The sequence below is a fragment of the Athalia rosae genome, chromosome 6 (genome assembly GCF_917208135.1).
Source record: "Athalia rosae chromosome 6, iyAthRosa1.1, whole genome shotgun sequence".
NCBI classification, from domain to species: Eukaryota; Metazoa; Arthropoda; class Insecta; order Hymenoptera; family Athaliidae; genus Athalia; species Athalia rosae.
In genome coordinates this window covers 17,647,797-17,659,930 of record NC_064031.1, presented here as the reverse complement: position 1 = coordinate 17,659,930, position 12,134 = coordinate 17,647,797, and the positions used below count along the sequence as shown (strand labels likewise).

The following is a 12,134-nucleotide window of genomic DNA, read 5'->3' as shown; positions in this document are numbered from 1 at the left end:
CATAAAACCAATGATCTCGTCTCATTATCTCTGTGCGAACAATCTTCCGGAAAAATCAATCACGACACAATCCTACGAGTTCGAATATAAAGAAACAATCGTCATTTCGCACACGTAATTAAATCGGACTTTAGGTGGATTAACGGAATTGAGAGATAGAATAAAAACTATTATTTTTTGAAGTTCGTGTGTATTTATCGTTTCGATTGTTTTGCTTTTGCATCGACATTATTATATTACATGTATACGTCACACATTGTACAATATCCTCAAAGCAACTGTACATCAGGTAAAATATTTAAGTAAAAAATTCATGTCCCAATTCCTAAATGTTAACTTCATTTTAATTCCAAACCCCTCGTACGACTGTTGTTCAATAGGAAATCGAGAGTTGTGATAAATAATCAAACCACACATCAAGATCGAAATATTAAGTAGATAGGTATAGCTGATTAGGCAATAATTATAAATCAGAAATAAAAGAATAGTTTAATTACAAATTAACAATGTTTATTATGGAGCTTGGATGTGTTGGGTAATTGTGTGGCCAAACGCTTAATGAATTCTTCAGCAAGATATTTAGTAGAGGTAAAACGAATTATCAATAATATGCGTACGTATACCAATCATGATACATGTGGCACAATTCAATTGCAAGTTTCAATTATCACGACCAAAACTAATCGTCGATATTGTCTGGATCCACGTCATCAGGCAGCATGGAATACTTATTGGAAGCTACAAAGTTCTGTAATAATTGAAACATGGCATGGACTCATAAACATCAGTTCTGCAATAATTTGAATATAGGATGGCCTCATAGGAATCTTGTCTTCGCATACCAGGTACTTCCCATTCGCAAGACACTCGACGGCTTATGTCAGGACAAATTGCACACATTGACCGCGATTCATGTAAAGAATCACAATGGTTCGGAAAAACGACTCACTGTCAAGAAAATTATTTTAATCGCAGTATCTGCGTTATTCACCGGCAGTGAGCCTCGTCGACTTGTCTCTGTGAACAGAGAGTACCTGTTGTTCTTTATCACTAAATACTTACCGGAATCTGCTCTTCTTTAGCCTTGGGCATTCTGCTGATCTCGTCATCTCTGTCCCTGTCTCTCCTTTCCCTGTAGAATTTATTTGAATCAGTACAACTTGAAGGCCCAAAATACATGTTATTTCTTAAGCGAAACAATCAATAACGTATTTTACCTGTCAGGAACTGCACGAGATTCGTTAGGCTTTTGAGGCCCACGAGTTGGTCCACCCCGAGATGCAGGTGGTCCTTTAGAATCCCCTCGCTGACCTGTTTCGTGAAAGAAATCATAGTAATGAACAGATCCTGAACGCTTCCGCACAATCCAGGGGTATTCGTGAAATGGTTGAAACAGGAACAAGAGAAGTAAAAGAAATTTACCAGAGCGTGCAGAAGTTGGTTGGCCTCGAGGTCCTGATCGTTCAGCTTGTCTTCCCCTGTCTTCTTCAGACCGCCATCCCGGCCGCTCTCTCTCCCTATCCTCACGCCCTTCCTGAATTCGGAATTGATAAGCGAATGAGAATACTGATTTAATTGTGATTTCAATAACTTGGTCTCTTTTTTAAATCATTTTTATAAAGGACTTACGCCATTGCGTCGACCCCAAGCACTCTCTTTAGGCGCACGCCTTTCATCCCTGAAATAAAAACATTCCAGTTAGACGAATAAGTGAACAAGCCTGAAAGTTATTCGCTTCAGCCGGTGAATTAATGTGGAGGATCACTTTTGAAATAAATTGTGCGAAAAATTACCCTTCCTCCTTGGGTCTGGTCTCTGCATTAGATTTAGCAAGACGTTCTTCAATTTCCCTCTCTTTAGCAGCTGTATCAACAGGTTTGGCTGCGCCAAAGATATTAGCAGCTGGAACAGGTGTGGCAACTAGTGTTGGCGCTGGCTCTGGTTCTACAACAGGCTCTAAGGATTCTTCCTGCACAACTATGGGTTCCACGGGCTTTGTACGCGGCTGCAACTGTAGCTTTGGTCTTGTTTTCAATTCCGCTGTATATGCACAAACATACAGAGAACCCCGCATAAATATTCGTATACAAAAAATAGTTGAAATAAGAAAATACTTGTGAAAATTAGATTTTGTTAGAATAATTTAGTAATTTATCAATGTTGAAATTATTGCTAAAGTTTAACGGAACCAAACTCAATGAGTATACACGAACATCTCGAGGGTTCTTCTCGACGTGAAGGCCCATCCCGAGACCAATCGGAATCGCCGTAATTGCGGCGCTGGCCAAAACTCCCTCCGCGATCTCTGTCTCTATCTCCATCTCTATCCCTATTATCTCTGTCTCCTCCGTAACGTGGACGATCTCTTTCTCTGTCTACTTCGTCACGGAATCCAGCTCTCTCTTTGAATGCCCCACCTCGATCGCCACCTTCACGCCAACCACCGGGCTTATTGTCATCGAACCCTGTGAAATATTCGGAATGTTGATTTGCACTCCTGTATACACTAGGTCTGGTATATTTGGAATTCATTGCTGTTTTTGGCTTTTGACTTCCATAAACCAATGTTAGAAGTGCGGTTTACCTTCTCGATCATCTCTGCGGTCTTTATTATCAAATCCCCCACGACTGCGATAACGATCCTGTTCAGCGGGAGCAGACTCATCTCGTGGTCCACTTCTCCAATCTCCTGCAGTTCGCTCCGGATCATCATAATTATCCCTACGATTGTCCCGACCCATACGACCACCACCTCGTCTATCATCGCTGCTACTGTTTGAAACTTCAATTCTAACACGTCTAGTTTTGATGGTCTGCAACGTCGATTCAAACAAATATTATTGAATGAACCGCACAAAATCGACCTTTAATTTCTCACAGAGTCGTGAGTTGTATGGGTCAGAAATTTTTCCCCCAGCAAATCTACTCAAAACTGAAACAAGTGCTTCAAACTGAACAATAAGAAACAGTAATAAATATTCCACTCACAGTATTTGCAATTGATAAGGCGTCGATCAAACTTTGACGATCCTCGAACTCAACATATCCGTAACCTCTGAGTTTGTTAGAATCTTTTGGGAGGCGTATATTGGAAACCTGAACATAATTAATATCCGTATTTTAGTTTATTCACTTTCCTGTTTGCACAATGAAAAATTGGTATTAGAATGCATTGGGTAAAAAGTCTATGATATTAGCTTGAATCGCTCCCTATACAAACATAAAAGACAAGCAAAGTTGAAAAACTGTGATTGTGGAATAGTTCAGGGTATCTAACGTTCAAAAATCAGCCCTGTATAATACAAACAGTAAATGATCCTGTGATGGTAACAATGAAAGCGTATACTATTTGGAGTATAATTATAATGTATTTTAAACAACGAACTGTTTTGGAAAATTTTATTGAAAGATGATTTTTCAAACAATTTGAGATGTCAGAATGATTCACCAACCTTCATTTCTGCAAAAAAATCTGCAAGATCTTCTTCATCCACATCATAGGGTAGATTGGAAATGAAAGCTACATAAGGAGGATTCGTAGGAATATTTTCTTCGTTCACACCTGTGCCTCGGGCAGCCCTTGGCGCCGTGGGAAGATACACTGGTTCTTTATTCCGGTTCGATGAGAATCCTTCTGAAATTTTCATTTATTCAACGCATTTACTCAAGTTATGTAGTAAATTAATATGTGGATTTTACAAAATTTTGGAGAACCAATCTACCAAACAAGGTAGGCTGATGCAAGAAAGATGATTCGTTAGCTGGAAGAAACAATACAAAACCATATGGTAGAACATCTTTGATACCGATCTTCATACTTCAAATTTGATCATGTGTTGTACAGAATAATGTTGCACAGTCAAATTCATTCGGTGTGCCAATCAAGCCCCAATTACATTCAATGGCATGTCATTCTAGAATACCTAGTTGAATCTTCAGTCACATGTGAAAAGTTATCAATTGAGACATCACATGACTTCTCTACACCAAGGTATCATAAAGTGGTAGGACAAAAATTTCACTGGATAATATTATGGCTTTGATATTTTTAGTCTGGGATGCTTGAATTCACTTCAATCTGTTCGAACTCAGTACTGGTGTATTGCAAAAATTGCAAAAATGGTGGTAATAAGTAGGATATTCATTTATGTAGACTGGCTTATCCGTCAAGTTTGTCAAGTATCAGCGGTAAATCGGTTTCTGAGTTAAATGTTATTTTTAGCGCAACAGAAATAAATGAATAATACAACTTGTGGTTGTAAACTAAAGTACTATGAAAATTTTGATTATGTGAAAATAAGAGCTTATGAAGAATTTGAGATGCATTCAGTTGGGGTTCTACGGCACGTAGTCGATATTTGGAATTTTTGCATATTCTAGTAAATCATTAGTTAGCAATTTGATGTACACGTCGATTGTCACTCGGTATGAAATAGTAACATCTAGATGTTGAGAGTAGGTTCCACACGATCACTTTCTTGCCACGAATGATGATAGTGCTCATAAGTCAAGCGTCTGTGATTTGATTTGCTAGATAAGTATATCTGTAAATATCTGTAAAATGTATTCTATAGCTACCAATGAAGGATCATAAGACATCTCTATAGACACCTGTTAATAATGTGCTGTGAAGATTCTATGGGAAATGAATTGATCAAAGAAATTGAGAAGACTGAACAAGGATAACAAATTCATTGTTTCTAGTTGCCAATTAAAGCAGCGAATAAGTTTTCTTAGTTGAATCGTTTGATACTATATCTTACCGTGTTCATCTTCGACATCATCTGCCCAGTTTGATGTTTTGAGCGAGACACTTTGAATACCACCAGGTGTGTCAGCCAAGAAATCTGTCAGAGCTAACGTTTTTCCCTTGGGCTTCTTGGTCTTTTTACCTACGATTCAACGGAAGTTCCAATAAGTAGGACGGGCAAATGGTATTTTGGTAGCTTAAAAGTTGATACTACAATATTGCGAGCATGTGGTTGTGGGACTTGGCTCAGTTTGGTTATGTAGGTAAAGAGGCATTCTAGTGTCACCGGAAAAATGTGGGTCGGAGTATTTATAATAATGAATTATAAGAACGAGCAGATAGTCGCTATAAGAAGACTATTAAACTTACCAGAAGACATAATTATCGCTCAAATTGAATAAAAGCAACTCAGTCCCGCAATTTAATGGTGCACACGACCAACTTCAAGATCCATGAGGCATGAACTACGCTGTTGCACCGTAGAAATGAAAACCAACCCGCTGAATCGCCCCGTTAACGAGTAGAATTCCGAAACCGCTCGGCGATACCGACGTTCCTCCTTACTGGTTAGTGTTGGTTCAGCGGTCGTACCGTCTATTTCGTCTCTCTTTTTATTCGAAAAACCGACTTCTAAGATTGAATTATTGTCAACTTTAAGATTCTCTTCAGCTTCAGTGACTCAAAAAATGTAAACGTCTTTCTGGCCGCATCGGATCTTCAGTGAACAGCATCGGGAACGTGCTCGACAACAATGGGAAATTCAAATTTGAATTCAGTCCACGCGGTATGGCAAACGATGGCAAGGTGTCGCAAAAAAGCGAACGCAGAGTCAACGCGCAGAGCGCTTCGTTGGCTGCAGGAATACGTGATCGTCGGATGCTGGCGTATGACGAACACAGATGGCGACTTGGGAGAGACTAAGCTGCCAATTCAAGCAATCGCCACGTCACCAGTAGCGAGGCAAGTATCGAAGAAGCATGTCGGGGTCTCGTAGACTCACGATAATCTACGTACTTTTAGGTATTTACATGATTGGTGCATTTTTTCTTACGTGATACGTAGTCCGCAAGGTAAGAAGAGATTTTCCCGATTAGCATCGCATCTTGGCACAGTGGGTCCATGCTCGCGCTGTCAATTCGGATAAAATTTTTATCGAGCACAAACTGATGTTTTTTCGAATTAATTTGCAGAACAGCGTTAGATCGCGTTAAACGAACACATCGATAGAGGGTTCGATGAAACAATCGATGGTCATTAAGTTGTTACGGTATCCCACCGCAGTATCCATAGAGTCTAACGGCAATCTCGTTAGGTACATACGTATGTATGTACGTACATACGTATGTACGTACAGGACGAATTTTTATCGCCAAAATGATATTGCCAAAAAAAAAAATTTTCATTCATCAAACAATGTTCCATTTGATTGAGGAGAAGAAGTTAATATTGCGGCCAAAATTTTCTCAGGTATGTCGCATAATCGATAATAAAATATATCGAATGTATTTCATTCTAACGTGGGTTTTATTCAGTGTCGTATACAATGCATAGCATTTTAAATTATTTAAATCAAGTTTCACGTTATACTCTCGATCGCGTTATCGTCTCGGCCACTGATTCTCAATCGATATCATTACAGCTTGCGTGCCAGTTATTGATTACGGATCATAAGACACGGCGGAAGGTACGCAGCGAGGGCGTGAAGTACGAAAGAGAAATGGTAGTTAGGAGGGAGCGGAACAAGCCACATCGATAGCGTTCGTTTACAGCGCTTCCACCTCCTCAGGTAAGAACACGAGGAGGTCCAACGATCAATAGTAGGTGTGGTTCCATTTTTGGTTACCGTAGCTCCTCCCATCTGTCCGAACCGTGTCATCCTCCGCAAACCGATGAATATTCGTCTCGTTACGTAGACTCCGCCGATGTATCGCAATACAGGGTCATCCGTAAGTACATACGTTCCACCCGATCGCTTGGACGACGAAACAGTTTTTCCCTATAGTTCCTTCGTTCAGGCTCTCATGCGACCGACGAGTCAGTTGTACTCGTTTCCCTCTTTCACTCTTACGCTTGTACCGATATACGTAGATGTAGCAAACGGTTGGAACTATACATATAATACGCTGCACACGTGTGTATACGTACGTATACCACTACCGTCGCAGGGGTCGAATATACGATAAAACTGCGCTGTTTATTTTTATTTTTCCGACAAATCTGCGCGATGCGTTTGAAAATTGAAAAAAAAACAATAACAACTAGATATATGTAGGTATAATACATAGCGCGGTCATTCAATTTCAACCGTACAGTCGTAATTTCAGTCTATAATACATTATGCGCGACTTCTGCGGTCGCGTGCAGGTGCGCGATGCGCGCTACCTCCGTAATACGTATAAGGCCGGGGAGCCTATTGACGAAGCTAATCGGCGCGTGAGCGTATCCCAAATGCTAAAACCATTGTCGAAGGGTGTCGTTAAGTCGATGCACTCTGTCCGAAGACTGCAAGTCGCGCTACACGTAATTCTATACGTTTCACGCACACGTCGCCGCGGCACTCGGCAGTATGTCACATGTGTAATATTTCATACATCAGTGGAAATGGAGAGAGGGGGATAAGTCACGGGGAGCGGACGAGGGCAAGGGACGAGGGATCATCCACCCTTTGCGGGGTAACCGGCGTGAATAATACGCGGCGTGGAGTCGTCCTGCGACTCACGCGGCAACTTTATTTCGAACGGTGCAACGTGGTACCGCTGCACGGTACGTACGTATGTACGTATACATACGTACATACGTATAGTGTGTATGCACAGAAGTCGATGTATACGTGTACGGTAGTATGTATACGCATCAGCAACGAAACGATCCACGAATCGTCCCCTATTGCGTATACACGTGTAGATATAGACGCATCGGGTATCGACGTATAGACGTATGCATGCCATTCTACGCCAAACGTACGCGCGCATGCACTATACGTACACACGCATACGTATAAGTATACCCACGCCGTATGCCTATACGTGCAGGATTGATGGAGATTAAATATATAGGTGCAGCAAAAGATAGACGCCGGATATGCCGGTGCGCGAGTGAGGGAGGAGGAGCGAAGGTTGTTTGAAACGGGGCGACAGAAGTCAGCGAGGGATGATGTCATATATCGGGGGTTTCGCGTCGTGCGTATACACGCATATAAGCTCGGGCGACGATGCGTCCGATACCTGCTGCAGATGCCCTGGACCGCTCGTTTCGTGAATATAACGTTGGTACATACATACATGTACACGTACATACATACATAATAAGTACGCTAAACGTATACTTGACATCTACCCACGTACATATGTACACGTATACCTATGCATACGTGTGTATATATAGGGGCGGATGGGCAAGGAGGGGGGGGGGGGGGGGGGGGGGGGGGGGAAGGGCAAAACGTGGTAGGTGGGTCAATTGGGGTGCACAAAAAATTTTGTCAAATTTTACTTCGCCAACTTCATTATGTTTGTGGAAGCTTTTTTTCTGCACTTTTTTATAGGGGGCGCACCGTTTCGGCCCAAAAGTTTTCGTTTTTTCTCGTCGAAACGAACAATATCTTTTTTTGATTTACTCGAAATATAAATAAGAGACAGAAGTTCGGGCTTTCCTTAACCCACCCATCAACCTACGAAGGTACGTACACAGAGGTACGTACATAGGAATAGAGATGCGCATCGCTGTAACCGATGCAAGGGCTATTATAATCGCGCTATACCACTGTGGGCCTATACGTTGTTGTTGAGCGTTTTTCATCGATTCGACCGAGCTCAGAACCGGCTGATGAATTCTACTTGTTATAATCTCCAAGGGAGCATTGGCTATTCTAAAATCTGAAGAGAGTCGGCGTACGATACGTATACTTGCGGCCATAATATAGCGCTGCTTTCGAAGGTGTATATATATATGTACATACTATATATATATACATATGTATATGTATGTATATATATAGTATACACATATGTATATGTATGTATATATATAGTATACACATATGTATATGTATGTATATCCTGCAGTGATAATGGGCATGCAGCGTGATGCGGGATCGGGGATTTTTCTATTCCGGGATCGGGGGTATCGTAGGCAATGTATACCTACGTATACCGTACAATGTGTACGTACATCTATGTACCTATGCATAATGCATCCATGTATATGCACGTACGAGTTGATGCATGCATATACGTATACACAGGTACGTATGGGTATGTATGAATGTATGCAGTAATACGCCGTTCGGGGGACGCGTGCCGTTCAGGGGTGAACTCGCGTTGCGGGGTGCAGCAGCGGTCGTGGACCGTACGTTATACGTACGATATCCCCGCGATGTTTCTCCGCGACGGTGACTCATGCAATCCGACGCGGAGCTTTGACAGCAGCCTCTCTAGGCCGGACCGCTCGGTACCGTGTCATATTTACACGATTGTCTCGCATACGAGCGTACGTATAGCGGTGCATCTACACATGCACGTATATAACATATACCACGCATACTACACCTACATACAACATACGTATAGCAGTAGGTATATATAACGTATTGTATACCTGTATATATGAAATGCACACATACCTATACAGGTATACACGTATACCTTGTAGACAGCAGCGGCGGATAGGGGTCGGGGTCGTATGGGGGTAATCTCAAAACTGCTCTATGTGCAGTGTTATATATGCCCAAGTGTATGCGGGGGTCGGCGTCTGCCTCATCGTTTATACAGCGTCTGTATACGAGGTAATGGGTATGTATACACCATATATGGACAGTGTTCGCGAGTCACTGCAAACATTCAACGAAAACCATATCTTAGGCGTTCCCCCGGAAAATTGTGAATTTCGTAAAACTTGGTCTCGAGACCCTTGTTTTGCCGTCATTTTTTCCCAGCCGTGCAGCGGTATCGCGTCTATATTCTTCCCGCGGACCCCGCGCACGTCCTGATCTGCAAAAAGACCCGACCCTTACACCCCTTCAACCCTACACACCCTGCACCCTGTACGCGATTTATTCTTAATTCTCGTCGCGGTGAACGGCAAACAATCACTAGGTATTCAAATTGAACCTTTGGTTATCGTCTTCCTCCCTCTCTTTCGTCGTTATACCGCACCCATAGTTATATCGCTGGAACAGTACGAAATTATACGTATGTACAGTATGTTTGCGTGGATATACGCGAATCTTATCCCTCTCCTCATCGAGGTGTAACCCACACCTTGTTCCCAAGGGTACCGCTTTGGATTCTTTCGATGTTTGAGCCGAAAACCAAGTATCTTTGAAATCGATCGAAGGATCGACACTTGTCTCAGCTCTACGATCCTATCTTCTTTCACGAGGATCTCGTTGTTCAAGATTATCTTAAAATATAAGTATATATATGCGGTCGATGATATCTCGATCGAGTGATGAGTTTATGGAATATTTTACCATTTCGAAATTTACTGTATTATATTTGTTCGATAGATTCCGATCGTAGTACGAATCAGACGCGCTACCACGTATCCCGTGGAGTGAAATCATTTCGAATATATACTTGGGTATAAACGCAAAAGAATCGGGGTGAAATCTAAAAAGAATTTGCGAATAATGAATAACGATGATATGCATTATACGTACCTACATATTCGGCCAATAGATTTAATTAAATGAGAGATCGAACAGATTGCGAATTTCGAAGGTGCGAGAATCAATCGCAGCGGTTCGTGCGGGTGCGAGATTGTTTATACTTGTGTGTATAGGTCCGGTTATAATTACCTCGTTAGTTGCTACTGCACGATTAGAGGTATACTTGCAATAGTTACAAGTGTCGGAGAAAATAACGACGACCGTGACAACGCCTACGGCGACAACAACAACAACAACAACACCAACAAGAATAACGGCGATAATTACAATGATAACGGTATATCAACGACACCGGTGGCAATTGCAATAATAACAATATGAATAAGATGGTATCTTAATTACCGGCAATTGGACCCGAATTGAATAAAATGGACAGATAGAGAGAGGTGCCCGCATATACCCGCCACCCCATGCTCTAAGCCGTCACCGAATTCTCCCTTTATACCTATACGCACCGTAATACGTATAATTGTGACCGCGGCGATGGCACTGACGTATCCACAGATTCCGAGTGCCTGTGGCCCGAATTTCAGGTGAATTATTACCAGACGAGGCCGCACACTCGGTGAGTTATCGCAACGTCGCCGCGCGCCGTTATATCGTACGTATGCTCGTATAACTTGGAGAGGCTGGAGGTAAAGTAAGTCGAATGCAACGGTCTCAGATTACGACCCATCGCAACTCCCGCATTTCTGCTATTCCTATCGCTACATTAATTCCCATTGCGGGGCCCTCCGGGTTGCCCGGGTACAGCCGGTATATCCTCGAGATACTCGAGCCAATTGATGATTTCACTACTTTACGCGTCAGCCGCGGCTTCCACGTTTCCTCGGCGTACAATGTACGTATGATCGTTACCGCGCACATACGGCGAAACGGCGGTCGACCATGAGACCCTGGCGCAGCGCAGCGATACACGCAGCGATGTCCGGTACGTACGTACATACGTACACCGTATACATACGTACGATACAACGCGTCCCCGTATACGTACGCACGTACGTACGTAAACCTGTAGGTACGCCGAAAATGTACGAACGACAAGTTTTTTTCTGTTTTTTTTTTTCTTTTCCCTCTCTCTTTTCACCCGAATGGAAACTTTCCGCGATATATATCTGGTCGACTGCCGTTCGGAAATGTATGCACCTATAACAGTATATTACACACACGTGTATAGGTATATTCTGTAATACATACAAGTATATATTCTTGTACGTATTTTTTGAAGGAAGGGGGTCGCAAAAAGGGAGGGGAACACGGCACGGGAACGAAGGGCGCACAGGGGTCCGAATCTCCCTCGCGTACATCGCGGAGACAGGGGGTGATGCGAACCCGAATCTCCATTGTGCTCAGGTGTTAGGCGTGTGCCGGGGCGGGTGGTGAAGGGTACAGGACTGCAAAGAGATATAGATTTGCACACGCGCCACGAGCTGTGCCTTGACAAAAGGATAGAACAGATTGGAGGCCATTCGTCCGTTCGTTCGCGTTAGTTTCCCTTTCCCATTCCCTTTTTTCCGGTAAGCTCCGCACCGCACGCGCGTACACATTCGCAGAATTCGACCGATCGAGGGCAGGCCGAATATTCGATCCCTCTTGCACACCCTGTACGTTATGTAATATTCGCGTCGATACACCGACGCTCCGTAGAAAGGTTGGTCCGTACGACGCGCGATATCCGTCAAAACGGCCGATTCGTCGCCCGATCGGTGAGCGATCGGA

At 42.8% G+C, this 12,134-nt stretch overlaps 2 protein-coding genes across 3 annotated transcripts in view; one reads left to right on the top strand and one right to left on the bottom strand.

The window, feature by feature from the left end:
* Positions 1–170: 170 nt before the first annotated feature.
* Positions 171–5,277, bottom strand: LOC105693243 (eukaryotic translation initiation factor 4B-like). 2 transcript variants are annotated; one of them, XM_012413050.3, is made up of 12 exons: positions 5,120–5,277; positions 4,764–4,892; positions 3,453–3,634; positions 2,989–3,096; positions 2,585–2,813; positions 2,214–2,465; positions 1,794–2,040; positions 1,630–1,678; positions 1,423–1,534; positions 1,218–1,311; positions 1,063–1,132; positions 171–748 (listed from the first exon to the last, which is right to left on the bottom strand). In XM_012413050.3, exons 1-12 carry the CDS (start codon positions 5,127–5,129, stop codon positions 680–682), a joined length of 1,551 nt encoding a protein of 516 aa, XP_012268473.2. In that variant the 5' UTR covers positions 5,130–5,277; the 3' UTR covers positions 171–679. The 2 variants fall into 2 exon arrangements, with proteins under 2 accessions (XP_012268473.2, XP_020712163.2); XM_020856504.2 differs by having other exon boundaries at positions 3,453–3,631.
* A 420-nt stretch (positions 5,278–5,697) lies between these two features.
* Positions 5,698–12,134, top strand: part of LOC105693239 (zinc finger protein 1) — a 33,060-nt gene continuing 26,623 nt past the window's right edge. The window contains exons 1-3 of the mRNA XM_048656725.1: positions 5,698–5,820; positions 5,941–6,217; positions 6,390–6,536. The gene's annotated coding sequence lies outside the window, so the exon portion shown is untranslated. The remainder of the gene's footprint in view (positions 5,821–5,940; positions 6,218–6,389; positions 6,537–12,134) is intronic.

What these genes read in the sequence shown, in the direction of transcription:
- LOC105693243 (XM_012413050.3), bottom strand. An exon ending in TCTCGTGCAGTTCCTGACAG is followed by an intron (nt 1,133 to 1,217) that starts GTAAAATACGTT and finishes TAAATTCTACAG; the next exon opens with GGAAAGGAGAGACAGGGACA. An exon ending in CTAAAGAAGAGCAGATTCCG is followed by an intron (nt 749 to 1,062) that starts GTAAGTATTTAG and finishes CAATTATTACAG; the next exon opens with AACTTTGTAGCTTCCAATAA.